The 11,867-nt window shown below is 40.4% G+C and overlaps 1 protein-coding gene across 1 annotated transcript in view; it reads right to left on the bottom strand.

Annotated features, from left to right (window-relative positions):
- Positions 1 to 2,363: 2,363 nt before the first annotated feature.
- The window catches only part of Kcnq3 (potassium voltage-gated channel subfamily Q member 3), a 329,288-nt gene continuing 319,784 nt past the window's right edge, over positions 2,364 to 11,867 (bottom strand). Inside the window, exon 15 of the mRNA XM_060389347.1 lies at positions 2,364 to 10,402. Within this exon, the coding sequence (XP_060245330.1) occupies positions 9,671 to 10,402 (732 nt within the window). The 3' untranslated portion in view covers positions 2,364 to 9,670. The remainder of the gene's footprint in view (positions 10,403 to 11,867) is intronic.

Raw genomic sequence — 11,867 nt, 5'->3', positions numbered from 1 at the left:
AGTCTAAGGATGCTGGTAGGGGCAGCAGTCAGAAGGCAGATGAGCTTTCAAACCTTGAATATAGGCAGAAGTTTTCCTCAAGAGGCAAGTGAAGTTTTCTCCTTGACTTAAGGATATTAAGTTCCAAGACTACCAGTGTGCCTGAAAGCTTTGCCGTCCAGGCCTCATCTCCTCCCTACTGCTGTATTCCAAGCACACCATCTCCCTTACACTTGGAATGCTCCCAGTCTCCCCAAGACTATACACACCACTGAATTGCTTACCACAGGCAGAGGATACCATGGAGAAGGACTTTACTTTCAATAGAACTCACCTTGGTCTCACACCTCTCAGCTCTTATAATCTTCTTTGCATGTGGCTTTGCTAAATAACCTATGCATATTCCATTGAGGACTCATTTTCTCTAAGGAGCACTCTTATTATTGTACTGTGGGAGAGCATTTTTCTTAGTGTGTCCACATACTCGATTTTCTTCACCATTATGTATGTCACTGAATGGAAGTGATCTTAGTGACAATGTAGTCATATTATTAGGTAGTAAAATGGTGTACCTCAAAAGTTTGGCACATGGTAGACCTCCATTAAGTGGCCCTTAAGTAATAAACAAAATTTTTTGAACAGAACTAAGTAGAGTATGGACATGAAAAAAATGCAAGAATGTTACATAAGCAAGGATCATACATATCCAAATGTTTTAGGAGACAGATTTGGAAAATTGGCTGTGGTTCTCTTCCTGCTTGGGGGCTGTCTCCTACCAGCCCACAAAGTCAGGAAGGGTGCAGGATGAGAAGCATGCCTGGAATGGCTGGTAAGCACTGTACAGTGATCACACACACACTGGGAAACATTTCAGGGAGCTAGTTTGACTTTAATTCCAGAGAACAAATGTTATATACCCCTTGGGAGTGGGTGGGAGAGCTCCAAGGATAGGGGTACATAATTGGTTGGAGCTAGGCACTTCAAGGATGCTTGATTTGCATTAAACAGCACACTCCTATCATATGAATGGAATCATAGTACCTAATTATCATGTAGGTGCAAGGAGGGGAGAGCTAGCAGAGAGGGAGTAGCTCAGAATGGCTATCGGGACTGCAAGGACTGCAACCCGAAACAGCAGGGCCATTCCAACAATTGCCCCATACCTTTGCATACTCACTAATATCCTAATTCACAATTAATAATTAATATATTCTGATTTGATTATTTTGATATGTGCACCATTAATAAGAAGACAAGGTCTGCCAAATTCTGCAGATAAGTGGCTGTCATGTATATATTTATAACTCTAGTCATTTCTAGGGAAATTTTTAGATTTAACACCAGTTCTTCACCTTGAGCTCCACTGAAGGCTACACACATCAGCATTTCTTGCAGCCTTAGTACCATGTGACAAAGTCTGGCCAATGAAAATGTGACTAGAAAGGACTAGTCACCGAATCCTAGACAGATAGAGGATGATGATATGGCTTTATATCTTCTCATTTCCTGGATCAAGTTGGTGTTAAAAAACTGGGTTACAGTGTATTCCTTGCTAGAAGTACCCCAAATCTTTGCATCACTCTTAAGCAATAAGACAGTCCACAACAGACTTTCAGTTGGACAAGGAATAAAACTTTGTTGGGTTATGCCATGAATATTTTTAAGATCTTTCTGTAGCATCAACCAGTGTCCTTGACCCTTTGTCATACAACCTCAAAGAGCTGTTCTGAAGCATTTCAGAAACATTTGTCACAGAATCATTGAACCATTTATTTATTAATAAGTGGTGCAATCTTTATTGATTTTGAGATAGAACATAAAAAAATCAGGTAAGAATTGTTTGCATAATATATATGGAAATCAACCTATTAAAGTTGTCAAATATTGGACAGAGCCAGAATATAAATTACACATACAGTTTAAAAATTACAGGAAACCATATTATAAAGAGCACTAAAGGGCACTTGTGGAATAGTCGTGTTCCCGTGTAAGCCAGAATGTGGAGAGCCTACTCATAGCACAGAGACAAATCCAGGGAGCAAAGGCACCAGAATTCTATGCCGTAAAAAGGGATGAAAGAAAATACAACCTAAAATCAAATACAGTGGTTTATGTCATCAGAGACCTCAATTTGTTCTTCCACAGTTGGTGTTTTCCTTCACTGCTACAACAAGAAAAGAGGGGAATAGTCATAGCCCATCTTATGCAGGAGAGTTTTTTGTTTTGTTTTTAAACAGGAAGGACTGGCAAATCTGATAATATACATCCATCCTAAGGTGGCTTTTCAGAACCACAGGTTTTCCCTCTAATAGCCTGGGTCTGCTATTTGACTGAACAGCTATCCAAATCCTTTACTTATCCCTCAGGGAGGGCTGAACGGTAGAAGTGATCTCCCATTCCCTGGAAATAAATTCACTAGGGTAAAGAATGGCCCAGTTAGGAGGTCCATTTGGTGTCTGCGAAGATTCTCTTAATATTGAAACATGGAGACATAATTGATCTGCACTTTTGGCCTCTCGGAGAATATTTTTTAAAAAGGCTCATTTGTGTCTGCAAAATTTCAAAGCCCTGAAATAAAGATACAGTCTAGAGACAGAAGATGAGAGCCAGCTGAGCCTGTGACACTTTGAACTCACTCAGATAAATACAGTGACAGAGGATCTGTGGGGACAGAGGACAAAGGGTGTTTGTGGGAATATCTGTGACCACCAAACTCCAAGGGCTAATGGACTCCAATGTGAACTGTGTGAATAATTTATGTGGCATCACTTTCTGCCTCCGACAGCCGGATTGTGAAAACAGTCAAAGGACCTGCTGAATAGCCAAAGGATCCGCTGACACAGTCACTCTTTTCTCCAGGGCATGGGTGTGTCTGAGATCATCTCACTAAAAAGGTAACTGCACAGAGGAAGGAAAAGTGTTTTTAGGGACCATAGGGCCTGACTTTGTAGCATTCCTACTGCTCTGTGAGAGCGGGGGTAAAAGAAGGGGTAAAACAAGCTTTTGAGGTCCATGACTTTGTCTAAAGTCTCGGATCTTTCTTTAGGCAGTTGTTTTTCTCTCAGCTTCCATTTCTGTGCAGCCAGCAACAGCCCCTTAAGTGGGCTTGCACTAAAGATGCAGCATGCAGGCCACATAGAGAACTGTTGTCTCATGCATGCAATTCCTAAGGAGAACTTAGGGGGAGCTGTTCTCCTATACCAGACCTCAGTTTTGTGGGCAGGGAATGGCCCGTTGAAATCAAACTTTCTCTCATTTTCATAAATCTTAGGTTTCCAATTGCAGTCTGATATAGTCCTAAGTACTAGGCTTGGTTTGGCTAATTCATTGTAAGCCATTCTCAGGTTCTATAGACCTATGTAAAAAAATTATTATTCTTTCCTGGTACTTATTTCAATCTCAAAGGAGTGCTATTAAGAGAAGGAACACATCTCAGGCAGAATGACAATCTTTGAAATAATCTAGTCAGCTAAAGACAACTCATAATGTGGCACCTTTCTCTTTGATTCCTTCAGGAGTTTTTGGATCAGCCTAAACTAGGATTGCCAAGACATCCTCTCTTACCAGTGGGTTTAATGCAGATTTGGGCAGAGAACTGTCAAATTCTGGCAAATGTAAGCACAGCCCAAGTGCAAACCCTAGATATCTGCACATAAGCCACAAGAGACCAGTTTATTCCCTAAAGTATTGTCACAGTTACACAGACATGATATGTTTTAAGAAGAATGGATTCAATGCAGCTTTGGAAAAGGACCAAAGAGTACCTGTCTATGAAATGGCAAGCATGGGAATCCCCTTGGGTAAAGTGAGAGGAACCAGGCATGCTCAGACAAAACCCAGATATTCCAGCACACAAAGTCACTGGAAGTTTGTGCCAAGTTAGATTGCCAAAGCAATCAGGTCCTATTTAAATTAAACCTAGAGAAGTCTCATTCAGTGGGCCTGTGTCTGAGGATGCAACCCAAGGTGCGAGTGCAGCTGAACAAGTCTAAGGGATGGACCGAACAGGTAAGCCTGTCCAACCTTGGCAGCGTTAAGAAGAGACAAAGCAGGAGTAATCAGAAGGGCAGAAAGCGGCCATGCACATGGTTAAAGGATTGTTCTTCGGTCATTCCCTAACCATGCTTTTCAGCAGGAGGTTTCTCTGAGCCCTTTGAAGAGGAGACATTCAGAAGAAGGGACATCTTTACCACATGGGAGCATCAGTCTTATGTCCTAGCAATAGAGTGAAGTCTCAAAAAGCATTTCTGATTCAGCTCTTTCTCAAGGGCAGCAGAGAATTTCATTTATCTTCCAGGGTCACCAGAAATACTCCCCTGTCGCTAACGTCTGGACCAGGAGTCGGGAGACCTGAGACCTAGGATCACCGTGCTACCTGACTTTTATTCTAATCACCATGAAACCTGGTTAAAGGCCCCTGTTCTCTAAGTGTTGATGTCCTGCCCTAAACAAACAAAAACAAACAAAAAAACATGGGTGATAAATTTCTTGCTCTGAGCATTTTAGAGTATGTGAAATTACATCTCCTCAATTCTGTTGAACTGATCCCAGAGGGATACTGAAGTTGAGGCTGCTGAAGGCTGAGACTCTATCTACAAGGAAGAATTTGAAGATGTTTTGACCTTCTTTCTGAAAATGTCCCATTCATGACAAGGGTGCTACTTATTAGCCATCATGCCACGGTTGACTTTCCTTTCATATTTAATTGGTTCTTTTTCGTCTCCATCTCCTATAAGTCATGTTTTAGAGAACACTACTACATCTGTCACTCTCTGTCCAATAAAACTTTCACCACCCAACTACTGAGAACCAGCATTCTTAATGTTCCTTTCAGTATTCCATTTTTTTGCACAGTTTGATGGGAAAAATGATCATGTTTAGTTGCAGACAGGTACATGATTAGAGAGCATCTAGTTTTATCATGCAATAATTTGGATTATATCTCCACCAGCTTTTTTTTTTCCCTAAAAAATATTTTCTGGTGTAAACTTAAAGTCCATAGGTAATATCATTAACTGATGTACTGGAGTCTATACATACTGTAAAAACAGAAATAAATAATTATTAACAGTTTTGGTATGGACCAGAAACTTCACTAAGGGCTTTATACATAGTTGATTGTCTCACTTGAAACTTAAAAGACTGAAATAGTCAGTTTTGAGTGTTCCAAAACTCAGATTTTTATACAAGTCATCTCTACATCCTTTTCATTTGTTTGACACTATCCATCATCACCTCATGGTTTCCAAACCTATGAAAGCTACGTAGGTATTATGAACCCTAACATTTCTAAATTTGGGAGTCCACTGAGCTGCTACCTACTGCCATGTTTTAGGGTAAAGATGGCTCAGTTTTAAACTGCAGAAGCAGCATGAGAATTTTTAATATTTTTGGATGCAGAAAGCAAATTTATGTTAAAAGTTCACTCTGGAAATAGCATGCTTTTGAAGACAAGTGAAGACAAATTCTTAGAGATATCCCAAAACTCCAAAAGCAAGAATGTCTCTATGGTCCTGGGATGCCTTGGGGACATATTCATGAAAACCAAAGAGCATCTATTCTTTGCAGCATCATCTGGGGTAGTAATAGATTAAGAGAAGCAGGGTCTATTTGGCAGCTTTGTCAAAAGTATAGTTGGCTTCTAAGAGCATTTCTTCTCTTTTCTCCAAAGACTTTGACCTGCAGCTTCTGACTAGTAGAAGCTCTTTTCAAAGAGATGTTGTGACATGACCTTTGCCACTTGCTTTTTGGTCAATATGGTGAAACAAATGCCTCAGCCACTTCTCTGGCCTCCATTGTGGCAGAATACAGGGAAGAAAGCTGATGTCTCCAGGAACCTTCTTCAGAGTCCAGGTTCTTACATTGGTTGTTTGGTGTTATAGAGTCCAGAATGATGAACCCAAATGCAAAGTCTCCATTCTATGAACTTTAACCTTCCTTAAGGTGACAGTTGTCATTAGATGTAATGCTTTCACTTTCACTCTCTTCTGTTTTGAACTTGCAATTTTCCCAGTGGGGAGCACTCTTATTGGTGGACAGTTGTTTGCAGCCACAAAATTAGGTAGAAAGAGTCTAAAAAGGTCATCAACAGTTGAGGCCATCAGCTTTTTTATAGCAGAAACTGCCTTTCTGGTCTCTGAATTTCTGTTGCATGAGTCTTGGTATTCAGTGGTATCTAGAAAAACCTGCTAAATTAATAACCAAATGAATATTTCTTTGTTACCCTCTCAGAGCAGCATGAAACTATGAGAATGCTTTTGACAAATTGTGAGTAGATTCTGTTATTCTCTGTTTTCTAATAGCGCTTACTTTTTATTTACAATGTCTAGTAACAGCTTTGTACAGAACAGATACATAATTATTGGTTAGTTTGGTTTTACTTATTTACTTTGTTGTTTTTTACTTACTTCTTCATAAAAATAAGATTTTAGAACATCAATGTCATGTCTAGTAAGGTTGAACTCTAAATTTTAAAAACAAATAGTTATTCAAAAGAACTTTCTCAATTTAATGCTTTTTTTCTTCTTCCCACAATTCAATTTTTCTTAAGTTTTTAATATCTGCTTGTATAATATTTAATATTTAAAATTTACACTTCATCTCACTTTTCTTCAGCCAGATAGAATTATCTTTTAATTAGCATTTAAAAGTTAATTTCTTTCATTAATTTTATTTCATATTGCTAAAATATGTTCCCCTAATGTGTGTGTGTGTGTGTGTGTGTGTGTGCTTGTGTTGGTGTTGTACAATGCCAGAACTAATGCATGGGAGACAAGTACTCTACCATTGAGTTATACCTTCAGTCCTAATTCTTAAAAATTTAAATATATTATATTTTAAAACATGGTAGTCATATACATATAATGAGACCATCTTTTTATCTGAGAAAACCATTCCTGGTTTTTGTGATGGAATTAATTTGTCACTATTTCTGGGTTTCTGCCAAAATCGCTGTGACTTCCTAGGCAAGCTGCAGTGTTACTGTTTGCTTTCTGGTACTCGCTATCCAATTCTTTTGGATTATTCTGTCTTGAGATTCTTTTGTCTTACAAAAGATCTTATGGAACACATATTGACATTTCAACCCCAGGACCAGAACTTCTGCATCCTCAGTGCCAGTCCAGTGGTGACCATGCAATTTATCGACAGGTTCAGATAAATATTTTTGGTTTGTTGGTTTAGTTTTTTTTTTTCTGTAATATTACAATAGTGGACTTCAGATTATCTTTCTTCTGTTTGTTTTCTTAAATGGGAAAGATCAACTCTTAAGCCTTTTAGTATTGGTCCCCTATGTAATATGTATTCTGCTGCCTACCTGATATAGACAACTGACTAGATATCTAAGTTGGTAATCAATACAAAACTAATTCCTTCCAGGAAAGCAAGATTGCTCACTTATATGTTGCTTGGAAAATAATGCAAATTCCAGTTAAAAGATTTCTTGGCCTAGAACTCCACTGAACTCATGGAAAAAAAAATGCATCCATATGTAACATATTGAAGAAGCATGGCCCATGTTAGATGCTAGGTAGTATAGCAATTCCTAGTGAAAAAATTCTGGGAAGATCAGATTCAAGAACCAAGTTTCTAGGAAGAAGTGTAAATTTCTTTTTTTTCTTTTTTTTTTTTTTTTTTTTTTTTTAGATTATAGCCCCCCAATGACATCACTAACATTATATTGAAAGAACTTGGGGAACAGGTCCATTACAAAGCCTTTGTCTTTCATATTGCCAGAAAATCCCTTTAAAACCATAAGGAAAAGGGTTACCTCCGATGTGTGTAACTGTATTAAAATATTGCCTGCCTTGCACTTAAAGGTCACTATCCATATATCCATTCATGACACAATCGATGAAGGTTATTCCTCTACCATTCACAGTGCTTGCCATCATTCAGGGAAATTCAGGTTTTGGGTTTAAGTTCCTATAGTCATGGGACAAGCTTTCACCATTACTGTATTCTCAGCAGTTTGTATAGGGCCAATCAGAATGTAGGTTGCAAGAAACCAATCTCTGAGGAGTCTCTCTCCAACACAGTGCAGAACAGTAACATTGGAAATTGATGAAACCATCAACTAGATGTCTGCCACGGTATTTATGGCTCTTGAGAGTTGCATTCAAACACTTACTTAGGGTATTTCCATTGTCTTGATTATCATCATGGTAACCATTTCAAACCAGTGTTTAGATACAGGAAAAGACTGAGACACATACTGTGCTGTGGTGATACAGCAAGAGTAGCCAGAGTCTAAACTTTTCTATCAGAGGTTTTCAGCAAGTACCAATATATCCTGAGAGGCCACATCGTGGCTTGTGCTTAAAATCAGTCCTTTTACAGCAGAGTAGGGGTTTCTGGGCTATTGTTTGACACTTCAGCATCTCTTATGATTTTGCTTGGTTCTGATATTTTCACCGAGAAAATCTAGAGGAGTAAAAGTGAGTGATTCTGGGAATTCTTCCTATCTGTGTATTTATAACTAGTTTGTATTTTTAACCCTGGATCTCACTTGTAAGGCATCAAGTAGGTATGCTTTGCACTCAGAACAGATATCCTCCTCCCTTTGAATAAACAGTGAGAATTACATCGCATGGATAAAGAATGCTAGTGTCTTGGTATGATTTCTAGATTCCTGTGTGCAAATGGCAAAATATGAGGGGAGACTGAGGCAAAAAGTGAGTCATCAGGTGGAGGTTTTGAGTCCTTACTCTCCACAAGACTGCCAAGTGTCTCAAGGCAAGTCACAGGACTTGTGCCCAAAACTTTGCGCTTTTAAATAGATGACATGGAAAGATAATTGCTTTTGATTCTAATTTCCACTTTGGATTCAAGTACAGGCAAGGCAGATGAATTGGAATTTCATTTTGAAGATACTGAATTTAGCTCCTGCCTAGAGGGGCACTCCACTTCTGGTAAATTTCATTATCTTTGGCTATATAGATAGGGAACTATTTTTCTGTGTTTGTGGTATGTGTGTATGATTTCTCCTCACCAATCCATAACAGACGTGATGTTATATTTTAGATCACCAACATCTTATGAATGGGGAAACTGAGGCACAGTACTGAACAATGGTAGACCAAGTCCTCTTCAGAGCTTTTAAATAATTTTGCCAGCCTTCCATTAGCAAAATAAATTTTTAAAATTTTGGCTTTGGGGTTTGATTGACTATCTTGTTTCTGTTCTCCTGTTTTCTCAGTAGATAGCCTCACTGTAATGCATTATGTTTTGGTTGAGAAAATAATTTCCTTGGCTTAGAAAACAGTTAATTAACTGGAGCATTTTACACAAAAAGGAAGCGAGCCTAGAAATAACTTAAACTATGCTCCCAATTTATCCAAATCAAAACCGAAACCAGCCAACCAAACAAATAGCACAGCTCATCAATAAGTCTCCCTGTACTTGTTCAATCATCATTAAAAGTAAGAAGAGCAGATAAATGTGTATCTAGAAGAGATTAACAGTGCCTTTTATATAGTGTCAAGTCATGCAAACCATGCTGAAAAGGAAGCGACTTTGTTGCAGTGTTATGGGGAAGAAGAAGGCCATGAGAAGCCCCTGCTTGCCGGGGGCCACTGCGCACATGCATGCGCTTGACATAGCCACTGGAGTCCCCACTGTAAGCGCTAGAGGTGAGAGTAAGTGAGCTGTACAAAGTCTGTCTACAGTACCGGGAGTCAGCCAGTGACCCCTTCTAAGTGGGCTTGTTGGAAGGGGTCCATACGGAATCGGAAATGCCATCCCCGGTGGATGACACAGGCATGGAACCACTGGGCGTGAAGGGGTCTGTGTCTGTGTCCGTCTCCCCCTCAGCCAAGTACCGCTTCTCCCTCATCCAGCTTGATCCCCCACTGGGACCAAACACATAATCATCTCTGTCTTGGGAGATGCTGAAGCCACTTGGAGATCGCTCGAGTTCCTCATGGTTGACGGACATGAGGGACAGAGGCGTGTCACTGTCCCTAGTGATGCTGCGTCTCTGGCGGGGTGAGATGTGGTCCGGATAGGGTCCTTGCAGTTCTGTCTGGGAGTGGTAGCTTACACATGAATCCAGAAGAGTCAAGATGGGCAGCACTGTGGGCCTCTCTGCATATGTACTTCCCGAGGAGGGAAGGGCGGCTTGAGCCTTTGTAGAACTGGGACCCCCTCGGGTCAGGTTCACAGGGTCATGTGCAAAAAACCCATAGGGGCCAACTCTGTCGATGGGCACCTGATGGAAGCTGTAGGGAGGGTCGGGGGGGCCTGTCTCTGAGTAGTTGCAGATGATGGTTTTCAAATCAGAGTACCTGTTGTCCTCTTTCTTCTCCCCTGCTGGGGAGGAGGCCCCCTTCGTTGGGTAGTCCTCTGGAACGTGCACCTGCAGGCGCTCCATGTGCTGCATATGCATGTCCACGAGGAAGTCCAGTTTCTTCCCCATGTCGTGGACCTAGAAAATACAAGCGCCGGAATCACTACTTCTCCGGGGATGAGGCTCCCAGGCACTGTGCTGCTGCTTCTCTGAAAGGATGTTCTGAAAGTCTTAGAAATAAGAGCAGCTCCAACTGACTCCATGTTCCCCACTAGAAGGACCCATATGCTCATTAACATTCATCTAGAAATACTCAGGCAAGGATGTCACTGGAGCCAAAGACTGGAAGTCCACTAAGAGCTTGAGGTAAGTGTTACAGGCTTTCACTGCCACCCCCACCCCAGGAAAAGATGCTATTACTATTCCAGTGAAGGAGTGGTGTTCTTGTTTTGTGCAAATTTCCTTATATGCAAGCATATAGGTTATTGGTGCCTGATAGTGACATTTGGTAACATAAGCTCTGGAGGGCAGTGTCAGGAATAATTTTACAGGCCTACAGGCCCAATAGCGGTCCTCAGATAATAAAGGAAGCTGCTTCTACTTTAAGTATGACATTGGAATTGGAATGTTTGTGAGCACAAAAGCACAAATGTGTCCACATCTCTGTGTAAGAGAGATCTTCCTTACCTGACACTCCATATCTGTGCATACACACAAGTCTGTGCACCTTGTGTGAGCTATTTCTTCTCTGAAAGTTTACAGTTCCCCAAAACTGGCAAGCAAATAACCTCATTGGATGGATGAAGTTGTGAGATTCTAATAGGTCATGGCTAAGGTCCATCAGATCTGTAGTTGTAAGGAATACTTCGGAAGCGGCTATGTGACTTTATTCCATGCACTTTATTGACTTAATTTCTACAAGCATACAGGTAAATGCCATTGTGATTTCTGTTTCACACAGTAATGAAGCAGTGTCCAGGGATATGACATAAATGGTGAAAGGTCTCAGAGCTATCACACACAAGAATCGGGATTATATTTTCGAAGAGTTAAAAATAGGAAGCAAGAGACCAACCATTGACATTTTCTCTCATTTTTCCCTACATGGGATTAGTTTTGGGTGATGGATAAAAAGACTGATTTGAGTCCTAGAAGAAAGTAATGGATTCATTTATCTAGTGGGCTCCAGAGATGAGTTACATGGGGTGTATTGTCTGAGCCTCTCTTTGAACCCTGGATGACCCTTTATCACAACTTGGTCCCCTGTGGGGCATCCTCACAAAGGTCACCCACAGACCGAGACAAGGGCAAAAGGAAATAGAAAGGAACGTGAAATGTTGGCCAGAGAACTAACATCTGTTAAGGCAGTACCACGGAACATGCGGACAGCAGTGACCATCTGTTGACTACCCACTGCGCACTATATCACACTCTAAGAGATTAACGTGTCAGCTCATTTAACCCTCATTTAACAGCTGCTTTATGGTGTATTTAATTTCCTGTATGACAGACAAGCAAATCGGAGTTTCAAAACAGTAATTAACTTGTGGGTGATCACCTAGCCAGAAAAAGTGAAATTAGGGAATTAATTTCCATATTTTTT

This window comes from Meriones unguiculatus, chromosome 8 (genome assembly GCF_030254825.1).
Source record: "Meriones unguiculatus strain TT.TT164.6M chromosome 8, Bangor_MerUng_6.1, whole genome shotgun sequence".
Taxonomy (NCBI): domain Eukaryota; kingdom Metazoa; phylum Chordata; class Mammalia; order Rodentia; family Muridae; genus Meriones; species Meriones unguiculatus.
The sequence above is the reverse complement of the archived record's forward strand: the minus strand, read 5'-3'. Positions and strand labels throughout refer to the sequence as shown.